The sequence below is a fragment of the Parambassis ranga genome, chromosome 5 (assembly GCF_900634625.1).
Source record: "Parambassis ranga chromosome 5, fParRan2.1, whole genome shotgun sequence".
Classification (NCBI taxonomy): domain Eukaryota; kingdom Metazoa; phylum Chordata; class Actinopteri; family Ambassidae; genus Parambassis; species Parambassis ranga.
In genome coordinates this window covers 21,633,411-21,645,019 of record NC_041026.1, presented here as the reverse complement: position 1 = coordinate 21,645,019, position 11,609 = coordinate 21,633,411, and the positions used below count along the sequence as shown (strand labels likewise).

Sequence of the window (11,609 nt, the reverse complement as noted above, 5' to 3'; positions counted from 1 at the left end):
TTTTCAGTCCTGATGAATTAACATTCCCACCATCACACAATGATCTGTGCATGTGTCGTTCTGAGATGGGCCGCGGGGTGTTTGTGTGTGTGTGTTTGTCAGTGTGGGGGCAGTCAGTGAGGAGAGGCAGGTCAGGGGGAGGGTGTGACTGTGGCCTGGTGGACCATGGCGAGAGAACAGTATGTAGGACAGGGCCTTGCACTAGCTAACCTATCCTGGCTGAGCCGTGGCTGGGCGTGCTGAATTTCTGCATGCATGATCAATGGCAGTGAATAAAAAAGAGAGGAGAAAGACAGCGGTGTGGGGGAGGGGAAGAAACAAGTTGGAGCAATGTGAAAAGACACAGATAGACTGAAGCAAAATTACAGTGCTTGGCTCGAACAGAACTTATAATACTAGTGTAACTTTATTTCTGTGTACTGAGGAGGGCTGCTTTCTGCAGCTTGAGAAACTTTGACTTACTTTTATGAGATTAAGCAACACTGTTGGCAGGTGTTTAAATCTGGTGAAGTATGTGTGACACCAAAACTTACACAACTGTTTGTGTGTGAGTGTTTGAGTTAGTGTGTAAGAGTAAGTTTTCTGTGCTCTCTCCATCCTGCTGTCCTGCTGCCACCTTAAAGAACTGCTGCCGTTTGTCCTATCGTGGGTCTCCACTGCTTTTGTTTCCTTGACCCTGAGTGGGAAGTCTTTGTCTGTGTGAGCAACCTCTGACCTCTCGGGGCCTGGGACCTGCTCTCCACCACCCTGGAGGCACTTTGAAAGAGAGCCGAGAGAGAAAAGAGTTCGAAAGCCAACTTCTGATCATCTGAAAAGCTCGGCATCTGAGTCTCTGTCATGTGTTTCTTTTAGTGGAGCCCTCATTTGAATGCAATGCAAAATGTAAACAAGCAACAAGTTGCTCCAGGAGGAGTTCATTCATGAATTAAATGCTGTAGGTGGATAATGATAAAGAATAATGTTTGGAATGTTTGAACAAGAGTAAAAAAAAAAACAACAAATCCTTTCAAGCGGAAGACAGGAGGCCATTTTAAAGTCTTCCATTTGCTGTGGGTGTTTTTTCCACCTGGCAGGTGGTGAGCTGAAGAAATCATTACATGAGAGAGGGGAACAAGGGAGGAAACCAGCACACCTGTGGTTGTGCCAGGAGCCCCACCTCCATTCTCCAATCACAATCCCTGCATCCCCCAGGGGAAGGTGTGGCAAAGGGAGAGAGACAAAGGGTGGAGAGAAAGGCAGAGGAAGGAAGAGATTGCGGGGGAGATTTACATGCCTCTTCAACAGTTGATAGAGGGTTGAGTTAACCTTTTAATAATCATACAAAACAAACTGGACTGCTGCCGCTGTTCTGGAGGCTCTGAGAGGCTTCCAAAAAAGGTGGCGGACAGCTTCCTCCGAGCGCAGACACACTGCAGCCTCTTTACCTTGATAACCCGACGCTGTCTGACAGCGGAAATCTGCACTGTAATACCACACAGACAGCAGGGCGGACAAACACAAGAACACACACAGAAGCCACACAATGGCTTCTGGTTACAAATCAGCAGAGACCTAACACTTAAAGACAGATTGTCAATACTGCACTTGCCACCATTGAAATTGGTATGGGAATCACAGTTTGTTTAGGGCCTGTCTATCCATCACTGTTGGACTGAGTGCATTATTAACTCAAAGATAACTAATTATCTGTTATCACTTGTCTAGAAAGCTTTACTCAACATGACTTTAAATTACAGCATCATCCAGCCTAAAAGTGGCACATAAAAAAAGACTTTATGATTGACAGGATGAGTTTTTTTGTCTTGTAAAGTGATGTTTATTCATACACATGTTTTTTAACTCCTCGTCTGCCCTGACACTCTTTCAGGGGTGAGATGATGTCACCAAGCAATTTACTGGAAATGACATAATGACACACACCGATGGAGTCACGGCTGTTTCTGAGACGATCATCGTGCTGACCTAACAGACAGCACTGTGTGGTGACTCATCATTTCTTTGCGGGTAATGTAGTGTTAACACTTGATGGATTTCTCACTGGGGCCTCAGGATGTGAGAAAGATGAAGGGGGAAAGAAAGGTAGAGTGCAAATGAGGGAAAAAAAGACTGTGTTTGAAGGAAAGAAAGAGAGACAGCATGATGTTAGGAAGAAATCCCCTCTACCTCTCTCTAAACTACCTCACAGGCACACACATGAACAAGCGGAGTTGCTGTATCTCTTTTAATCCTTTTTCCACTCCCCCCCTCCATTTCTTTTCACAGGACCTATCAACGCCATTCCTAGGTGCTATTTATAGGAGACCACTGTCCCCCCTGTCCCCTGCCTGTGTGTGGATCTGCACAAGTGTGTGTGTGTGTTTTAGGGGGACCTTAATAAACCAGTTTCCAAGAGTTTAAATCGAGGCAACTCGATTCAAGGATTGTTTTTTGAAGACGTTTCGCCACTCCCCCAAGTGACTTCTTCAGTTCTGCTAAGTTTCTTAGGCGTGTGTCAAACAAAAAACAATCCTTGAGTCCAGTTGCCTCGATTTAAACTCTTGGAAATGACTATGACCTGGATGAATGACAGCATCCACAGATATATCTTAATAAACCAGTGCTTCTCTCTCTTCTCAATGTGGTGTGATTTGCTGAACAGGATATATGGGATAGCCACTTACAAAGATGTACAGTAAGTGTGTGTGTGTAGGCAGGGGGGGAGGGCTGAATGGGCATGATTTATTCCACCTGTCTACTTGTTTCCGGTGCATGTGTGTCGATCCACAACTGACTGCTGAAATGTATTCAACGAAGGCCTGACACACAAATCATCCCCGGCTATGTGTGTGTATTTATTGCTATAGATGTGTCTCTGCAGGCACATTTACACTAATTGTAAATAGTCGAACTAAGATATATTGAAATCCATGTTATAGGAACACATGGTTTAGTGCAGGGCTGCTGCTTTACTTGTGTGCTGCAGCGTGCGGGCCCTACAGCCTGATGGAAGGCTGTGGTTATTGATTTATGAGCTCACAGTTAAATTGTGTCCTGCTTTGTGGTCTAATCAGCAACTGACACATTAGGTCCTCCCACCACCATTTTTTATGCAATTACACAACAACACTTTGTTTTTACTGTGAGTAGAGTAAAGTCAAGGATGCCTTTGGTGTCTGGAGGTTGTCTTAGGTATCATGATGAATAATGGGATTAGCTTAGCTTAGCTATGTTGACGAGTATCTATTGGATCAAGCAGGTAAGCAGGAAAGTATACCTTTAAATATCTCTGAGTAGTAACCTAGTCTGAAGTGCACATGCACAGCACTATTGAAACAGCATTAATCAACATATTTATAATGGACAATGCATTGAAAGATTATGTGCAAATATGAACATTGAAGGGTAGTGCAGTGAGATGGAGACGGAGAACATAAACCTTCATGTAGTCATTGGTTATCATGGGCTCAAGGGCTTACCAACCAAGGAATTCCTGTCTGGAGGACCCTTATCTTGGAAGGCTGGTCACTGTCACCACCAGTGATCTTGATATGGCCACAGATTTGAGTAGCTCCCTGCGATGTGTTTACCTCAGTGACCAGTGTCAGCTTGCTGGTGGTGATATTAACGTGCAAAAAACTCATACTGTCTCATATTCATGAGGTTTAATGAATTTGGTATTTGATAACATAATTAAATGTTTGTCCTGTTTTTTTAAATGGTTCATGATGCTGCAAGTTTGTTACATTGAACTCAGAAAAATGAGACTAGCCTCACAGCACAAAATCCCAAAAGTGAAGTGGCATTAAGAAACAACCTCTCAAAAGAACACATGACATCTGGATTTGTAAAACACTCTCAAACCTGTACACACAATGTTCATTGGAAATCTTGTATTTGAACTGTCATCCCCTTTGTTTTACTTCAGGTAGTCCACAGTCCACAGAGGCTATCCCGTGCCTGCAGTGCCAGTTTGGGTTTCTTGGGAGCTGTGGACTCTCTCCATTGTTTCCATAGCTCTTACTATTCTAGTTGAAAGAGGTGGACTTAAGTCTTCTTCATATCTCTTGGGATTTCCTTCAAACATTACAAGATTATTCATGAGTTTGTGCCAAATCTGCTTCTTAATGTATTGCACTGTATAAATCTTTATTTTAACAGGGACAGACACAAAAAAACATAACCCTTATATAAAATAAAGAGAGCAGTTACCTGTAGTCCCTGGACAAGTTAGACACAAACGTGGGTACAGGTCACACTTTGGCTATGTTGCTATTCGGATCTCTCCACGTAGCTATGGGAGAAGCTCCAGGACATAGCTGCAGCCCACAGCTCCACATTGATAGCAGCTGCCATGCAGAAATGTGGATGTGATCTTCTCTATAACACCTGGCCTACAGCACAGTATATTTCATAATATTTTACAATACTCACGTCATGGTAAGCTATAGTGGAGACAGTAGATTAAAATTGAAATGCCTAGATTTGTACATAAGTACAATACATGAGTAAGTTTAAGTTACAGCTCGCTTGTAATGAAACAACAGTTTGTCACCTACTTAACATTTTCCTCCAGCTCTGCAAAGCATTCATCATCTTTCACTTCTTCTTTCATCTTCCCTTTGTTTTTTTGTAATCAGCCTAACCGCATTTGAACAGGTTCAAGCAGGTATGTTGGAACAAAACTGGATATCATGCTCCTTATTAACCTATATCTTACCGTATAACCTTTAAATTCTGCTGGTCCATATCTACAAAAATCAATCATCAAAGCTGTGAAATTTTTTTGACCACTTCCTGCGTGCATAACCTCGCAGCCACAGCTGCAACAACAAAGATTGGCCATAATATTTAAAGAAGATGGGAGACCACAGCAGGCCATCTGCAGCTTTCTGAGTAACATGTAATCTTCCAGCGTGTATGGAGGGTGCAGTCAAGGAGCAGAAGAAGGTGAAAACTGATACTATTTGACAATGGTGCTGTGTATCTGAGAGAACATCAAATGGTACACAGAGACAGAGGTATTAAAAAAGAGAGGATTTAGCTTGAGAAAAAATAAGGGAAAGCAAAAACAAATACTGATAAGCAAATAAAACGGCAATATATATTTGTACATATCTCAGTGTGTGCTTCTGTGTGTGTGCAGCTGTGCAGTGACAGAACGAAGGGAGGAGAGAGCAGAGGGGGTCCATTGTGGGTCTTTGTGCGGCTCAGATTGTCCTCTTCTCTGGGAAAGTGGAAACTCAACACTCCTCTCCAGAGGTCTGGTTACCAGGTGAGAGAGGAGGAAAGAAAAGAAAAAAAAAACAGAGCGGGAGAGCGAGGGAGTGAGGGCTGCATAGGTGTGGAGAGAGAAGCAGAAAAGGAGAGAACCATGAGAGTTTGAGCATGGGAGCAGGGGAGATGGAAACTGAGAGAGATCAAGAGATGAACACAGAAAGTAAACAGAGACGGATTTGATTTAAATCCCACAGGACTCCAAAAGGGATGACAAAAGTTTGACAACTGCACGCTATGTCCTGAAGTTTTAACTTATCAAATGCTGCCAGTAGATGAAGAAATGATGCGGAGAATATATGATTTTATTATCATATGTGTCCTGTCCAGTGTGGCCATCAACACATACTATATCAAAGATCAGATCACAAGTAAATACCTGAAATAAATGACAGAGTGTTTCAGCATTATAAGGAACATGATATTTTACCCAGTAAAACATGAATCAAATCTGAAACTGGTAGCATTTAAAGCTTTGTTGTAGAATAACGCCTCCTCGTGGCCGCTTTTGGAACTGTGACCTTCATACCTTAAGCATTCCCCTTCGCCAGAAAATGAAACAAATGTCACACATTAATACTTTAAAATGTACATTTATTTTCTTATTTTTTTGTTTTTACAAACTATATATATGTATATATATATATATATATATATATGTATGTATATATTTTACAAACACCATCTTTCAACAACAAACACCATCAACCCTGAACACCAAAGTTTACAAAGTACAAAAAGGAGGTACACTGGCTAAAATTAGAAAAACAAATCAATTTTCAGACGTATTCCAACTGGATTCTTTAAGACATACATGAATTGACCGAAAAGTACAGATAATTAAATCTAAATGGGAACAAATATTTGATTTCCCTTTAAAATAAATAATTCCAGGAAAATCCTTTTCGTTTTCCCCACATAAAAAAACACTTTCCTTTTTTGTTTTTAATCACAGCATGCAACATGATATCTGATCATTCTACCATCATTTTTTTCTGCAAAAACTGCCCTTCTGACTGGTCATTATTATCTTTTTTTGCCGGTTACCTGATCTATTTCTGCATCGTATCTACCAGACAAAACTGCAAAAGCAAAAAAGGAAAATATATAAATACTAATAATCTCAGTGAGCTTTGAGCGAGCTCCTATACAGTACTACTGCTGACATGTGTGCCTGTGTGTGAAGGTGAGAGGAAGGGGGTTGGGGAGGCGATGGCAGAAGTGACCATGTGTGTTTGACAGGAGTGTTTTTGTGGATGCTTTCTCTCCTTCTCCCCCGATATTGTCTGGAGTGGATTCTGGAGGCGGTAGCTCTGAGAACAGCTGCTTCTGACAAACACTGCGTAAACATTATGTGTGTCACTTGGGGATTGAATGTGTGTGTGTGCGTGTGTGTGTGGGTCTGTTGAAGGGGTGGTAGGACACTTTTTAAATTGCTAAGATGAGAATTTGGTCTTGTTTGAGACACCTTGCCTCTTTTAGTTAGGAGCCCTCTGTTTGGTATAAAAAGATGTGTCAATAATTAAAAGCAGATATGTTAGCATATTTTGAACCTTCTCCTAACAGCAGCTTCCTGTTTGAGTATAATATAGATACATCCCTGGAAAATGGCTGCAATGTGAATGAGCTGTATGTTCATAAATGTGCATGCAGATGTGTATATATCAAAAAATGTAAAATGATGTATGTGTGGACCAACACTACTTAGTTTTGGACACCACAGCATGCAGGCAGACAGACATCACTGTCCTCCGTTATAAGCATAATCTGCCTTGTTGTGCATGACCAGTCTGTTGTCCACGAAATAGAAGCTGTCTGACCGGGTCTCATAAGGACACTCCACCATCTGACGGACTGCAACACAGACAACAAACAGTGTGTGATTAGACACAAATAAAACAAATAACTTGAATAATGGGGTTAGTACTGAGTAGGTAGCTACATGCTGGATCAGCTTTGAAGAAGAGATCAGATATATAATCACCACATGACATGATCACAGTGGTGTAACAAGAGCCATTAATAAGGCGATGGTGATAAGAAAAGATGAAGACAACTCGTTTTTGTGAGACAGTGCACATAACTATTACAATAACACATGCAAAGATTAGTCTGAATTAGACAAAGTTACATTTGGTATCCTCCAAAGTCTTTTCTGTTCTGAAATTCTGTGGTAATCGCATGATTTGTCTCTGGCACGAACCCAACACAGACAGTCAGGATTTGATGAAGGAAGCACTTCATTTGGCTAAATCAGAATATTAAAGCCTAATGTTGGCTTTGGCTGGAGTATAGAATGCATTGTCTTGACAGAAGCACTGTCTGTTTTGCTCTCCATCTTTTACTGTGCTGTTGGGCTAAGAAAGAGTGCGAGGTGTGATGGTGGAAAAGACTGCAGCAACAGAAACCTTTTCATAGTACATGTGTAGGTATAACATTAAGACAACATTAAAACCTGTTCCTTAAAAAGAAATCCTATGATCTACTTTGCAAGTCTAATCACAGGGATAATCATGATGACCTTAAAGGGATAGTTTGGTGCACCTTTAGCCCGGCCTTGTTTTGAGTGGTTAAAACACACAAATCATTTCTTCAGTACTGATTGGTTTCAGGATTCCTGTCTGCTATTTACTGTAGGTAAAGAAACCAAACTATCCCTTTAGGTGCCACACACAACCTCTATATATACTTGTATAATATAACACAAAAATCATTTGACTCATTGTTAATTTATGCTATATTGCTTATTGTATGTGATATTCGTGATATAAGGTGGATTGAAAAGTATTATATATTATTTTTTAATTGTTGTGGGTATGCTGTTATCCTGCAGAGGTGGGTCTGGAGCATATCTCCACAGACTGCTGCAGGGATGACATATTTTTGAAGGACAACAGAGAAGATGACTTTTAGATTGTTGCAGAAAATATGCTGGAAACTTCCATAAATAATCACTTTTTTATGCCTAAATTCAACATCTAGAAGTGCTCTATAAATAAGTTGCAGCACAGTCACATGACTTCAAAAATGACCCGATGAGCAGAGACCTCAGCCACATTTTAATGAATTTAATCACGTTTTTCAAGACAAGCACTTTAAAAAGAGCGGTTTATGTAGTGATAACTTGAGTGACTTAACACTGCAAACCATATTTAAGACCATAAACATTTAAAACAATGTAATTTTATCACAGGGGAACTGGGAGTGCTAATTTACTCGCACATTTCCTGGTGTTAGGACTCATTTCTGCAACACTTTACTGGGTTAGACTAAAACAAATATACAATTACGCATTTTTTGTCTGTTTTAGATGGAATTATCCAGCTGACAGTGGTCAATCGTCATTATCATTATCACCAAAAGCATCACTTCCAGTTGTTACCTAAAATATAGCAAGGAAGTGGCCAAAGACTCCTTGAAAGGAAATAAGGAAAGTAATTATTAAGAACTGCTGATCTTTTTGTACACACACAGTGCAACAATCTCTACAAACAGTGTTTGTTGATACAATTACAACATGGAATAGTTTGGGCAATTTTTAGATTCGCTTAATGGTTGTTATGGGAAAAGATGACTCACCCAGGCTCTCAGACAGCTGAGGGAACTCATAGATATGCTCACAGGTGTTACGGCTGTTTGGGATACAGAAGCCAAAGTCAAAGTCAAAGCTCTTTAGCAGGTGATCACGGAAATAGTGCCTCTCGATCATGCGGAAGTTGTTTAGAGGTCGGTTCCCAACCGTGAATTCCACCCTGTTTGAAATAAAACAAAGAGATCGAGATAGAAGATAATTGTCTCCATTGTTTGTGTATGGAACAAGTCAGTGTGTTTTTCTTAGGCGTGTGTCAATGACATGCGAGTGACTCACGTAGCTCCCACGGTCCTCAGACGCAGGAAGGCTGGAGTGAACTGGTAGCGTACAAATCGGCCTGCGCTGACATCTCCCTCTCTGTTCTCCTCATCCTCATCTGACATCAAAAGCATCAGACAGAGGCATGTTAGGCAAAATGATTCATGGTGAGGGCTAGTTTTATTCAAGTTAATAAGTCAGAGATGTCCCTGTGCTTCACATCAGTGCGTATCATCAACATGCATGCAGAACAAACAGCAGAAGATGTGTACCTGTATGTGGAGGTTTGGCAATCTCAAACAGGACTGTGTCAGACTCCAGGTCTCTGATCTTAAAGCGTACAAAGTCAATGTTATAAATATTATCCTCGGGTTTACAGAGGTACCCTGCAACAATGACACACAGATGACAGGAGTTATGAAAAACTGAAATGATTTTCATTGTGTACACTACTAAAGCATAAAACAAGCTGCTTTGCCTTTCAGAAATAACATGCAAAACAGCTGGTTGCCTCAGATGACATTACAGACTTACAACTTTTCATACAGATTCTGTATATTGTAGGCATATAACCATAGAAACAAGATAAGATAAGGCAAACTGTGTGGCTATTATATCTTTACAGTAAACATGCATTAAAATATACTGCACTCCCTGTGCTGCTCTTTAAAGATGTATAGATTAAAAGCATCGATTAGGCCTGTCTGTACAATGTAATGGTGTCATAAAGAGAACACCTCTCACATAAAGGGACCTGTTCTGTGAATTGTCATTTCATAATATGATCTCATAGTATGAGCCATATTGTCACAATGTCACACACACCTTCTTATCATACTCTAGGAATTTGCCAGGTAATAATATAGCATATATACATCTATAAATGTATCAGGGCGTCATTTGATCTATGCGTAAATAAATGTATATTGTGTTTCGCTACTTAATGCAGATGCACGTCCATGCAAATCAAGAGGCCAAACCTCGCGTCGCTACCCGCAGACCAAGCACATCCTCTGGCGTGATGTGTCCACTTTGTGTCCGCAGGTCTTCCTCTGTCACCGGCCTGCTGTCCACCTGACTCCTCCGGGACTTGAGCCTCTTCAGGACCCCTCCGGCGGGCTTGCGGTCCCGCGCAGGAGCCGCAGTGCTGTGCCCGCCGCCAGAGACATTTTCAGCAACAGGCGCGTCGCTGCGGGCTTTGGCTCCGCTCATCGTTCACTCTCCTCGGCTTCCCTCTCTTTGGACGACCGTGCGTCTGTCTCTCCGGTTAAACACTGGGATAAGAGGAGAAGGAAGAAGAAGATGGCGCCGTGGATGTCGAATGTCGAGAGAACTGTCGATGAACGGTCAAGCTCTTGTTTTTGAAAGCACATGCTGAACAGTTGCCATGACAACTCGGGCAGTGAGCCAGAGGAGGGTGTCATGCGCTTCCTCGTAACGTCCACCAGGGGGCGATGGACAACCCCTCAGTTCCTTACGTTTTATTTTAAAACAAAAATAAATAGAAAGAGGAACAATCTCACTATTATTTTGCAATTACATTCGTAAAAAGCAGTAAAATTATTTATTATACATTTCAACAACAATAAGTGGCCATAATAAAAGCGATTAATTCAAAGTGTAAAATATTACTAGCGTAGCACCTAATTGGCCTGTGCAAAATATTGTATTTTTTTAAAAAATTAAAATTACATTTTAATATGAAGACGGAACATATGTTTCATGAAATGGAAACATACATCCCAGCCACTTAATTTTATTTAGGCTAACCTATACTCCCACTCCCAGTTCTTGTCCCACTTGAATCATCAAAGTAGTTTTCTTCAGATTTGCTGAAAGTTGACTTGTGTGCCTGTTTCCTGCTCTGACGCGCATACAGGCAACGCAAATTAACGTTGTAAAGGCCCAGGTGTTATGCAAATGCAGGTTTACAGTGTGGGTGCTGATGGGCAGTTCCTGCTGTTAAGAAGCCCCAGGTCGCCTCAGCACTATCAATAAAGCAGCGAGAGCTGCAGAGATCCTATTCCACTTCACTCTGGGAAAAGTGGCTTTTCATCTCTGTTAGAACCTGTTTATCCAGCCTATTTAGCAACAAACCACCGCCAAGTGTGGCACAATAACAGAAGACTTCCGGTTATCCTTTCACAAGGTCTATGATTCACATTGAGGTAAGTAAATCCATATATAGTTTTTTTTCTATGCTAGTGCTTATAAAGCCGGCTAGTAGTGGTCCTTGCTACCCCAGAATTCTGACAATTGACTTTAACATTATGCCTGACAAACAGTCCCAATGACTCAAAGACACGTGATACACAGGATACAATCAGATAAGAGGACAGACTGGTTGTTGGGTAAAGCATTGGGTATGTCTGTCACTAATATGTTGGCTACACAAGGATTTATTGATTTGCATGTTTTCAAAGTGAAGTATGCAAACATCGCAGGAAATTAGATCAAGTTAGGGTTGAACAACTTGTTTCAGTATATTATCATATAATATTTAATT

At 41.1% G+C, this 11,609-nt stretch overlaps 1 protein-coding gene across 1 annotated transcript; it reads right to left on the bottom strand.

Annotated features, from left to right (window-relative positions):
• Window positions 1-6,166: 6,166 nt before the first annotated feature.
• Window positions 6,167-10,449, bottom strand: LOC114435454 (protein unc-119 homolog B-like). Its single transcript, XM_028405130.1, has 5 exons — window positions 10,084-10,449; window positions 9,376-9,489; window positions 9,122-9,221; window positions 8,833-9,005; window positions 6,167-7,107 (listed from the first exon to the last, which is right to left on the bottom strand). The coding sequence occupies exons 1-5, from the start codon at window positions 10,313-10,315 to the stop codon at window positions 6,995-6,997; spliced, it is 732 nt and encodes a 243-aa protein (XP_028260931.1). The 5' UTR covers window positions 10,316-10,449; the 3' UTR covers window positions 6,167-6,994.
• Window positions 10,450-11,609: the final 1,160 nt, after the last annotated feature.

Excerpts from the sequence above, each read along its gene's own strand:
- LOC114435454 (XM_028405130.1), bottom strand. The coding sequence starts at position 10,315 with ATGAGCGGAGCCAAAGCCCGCAGCGACGCGCCTGTTGCTGAAAATGTC. Across the intron at positions 9,490-10,083 it reads TCTGCGGGTAGCGACGCGAG|GGTACCTCTGTAAACCCGAG; the intron begins GTTTGGCCTCTT and ends TCATTGTTGCAG. Across the intron at positions 7,108-8,832 it reads TCAGCTGTCTGAGAGCCTGG|TCCGTCAGATGGTGGAGTGT; the intron begins GTGAGTCATCTT and ends TCTGTGTTGCAG.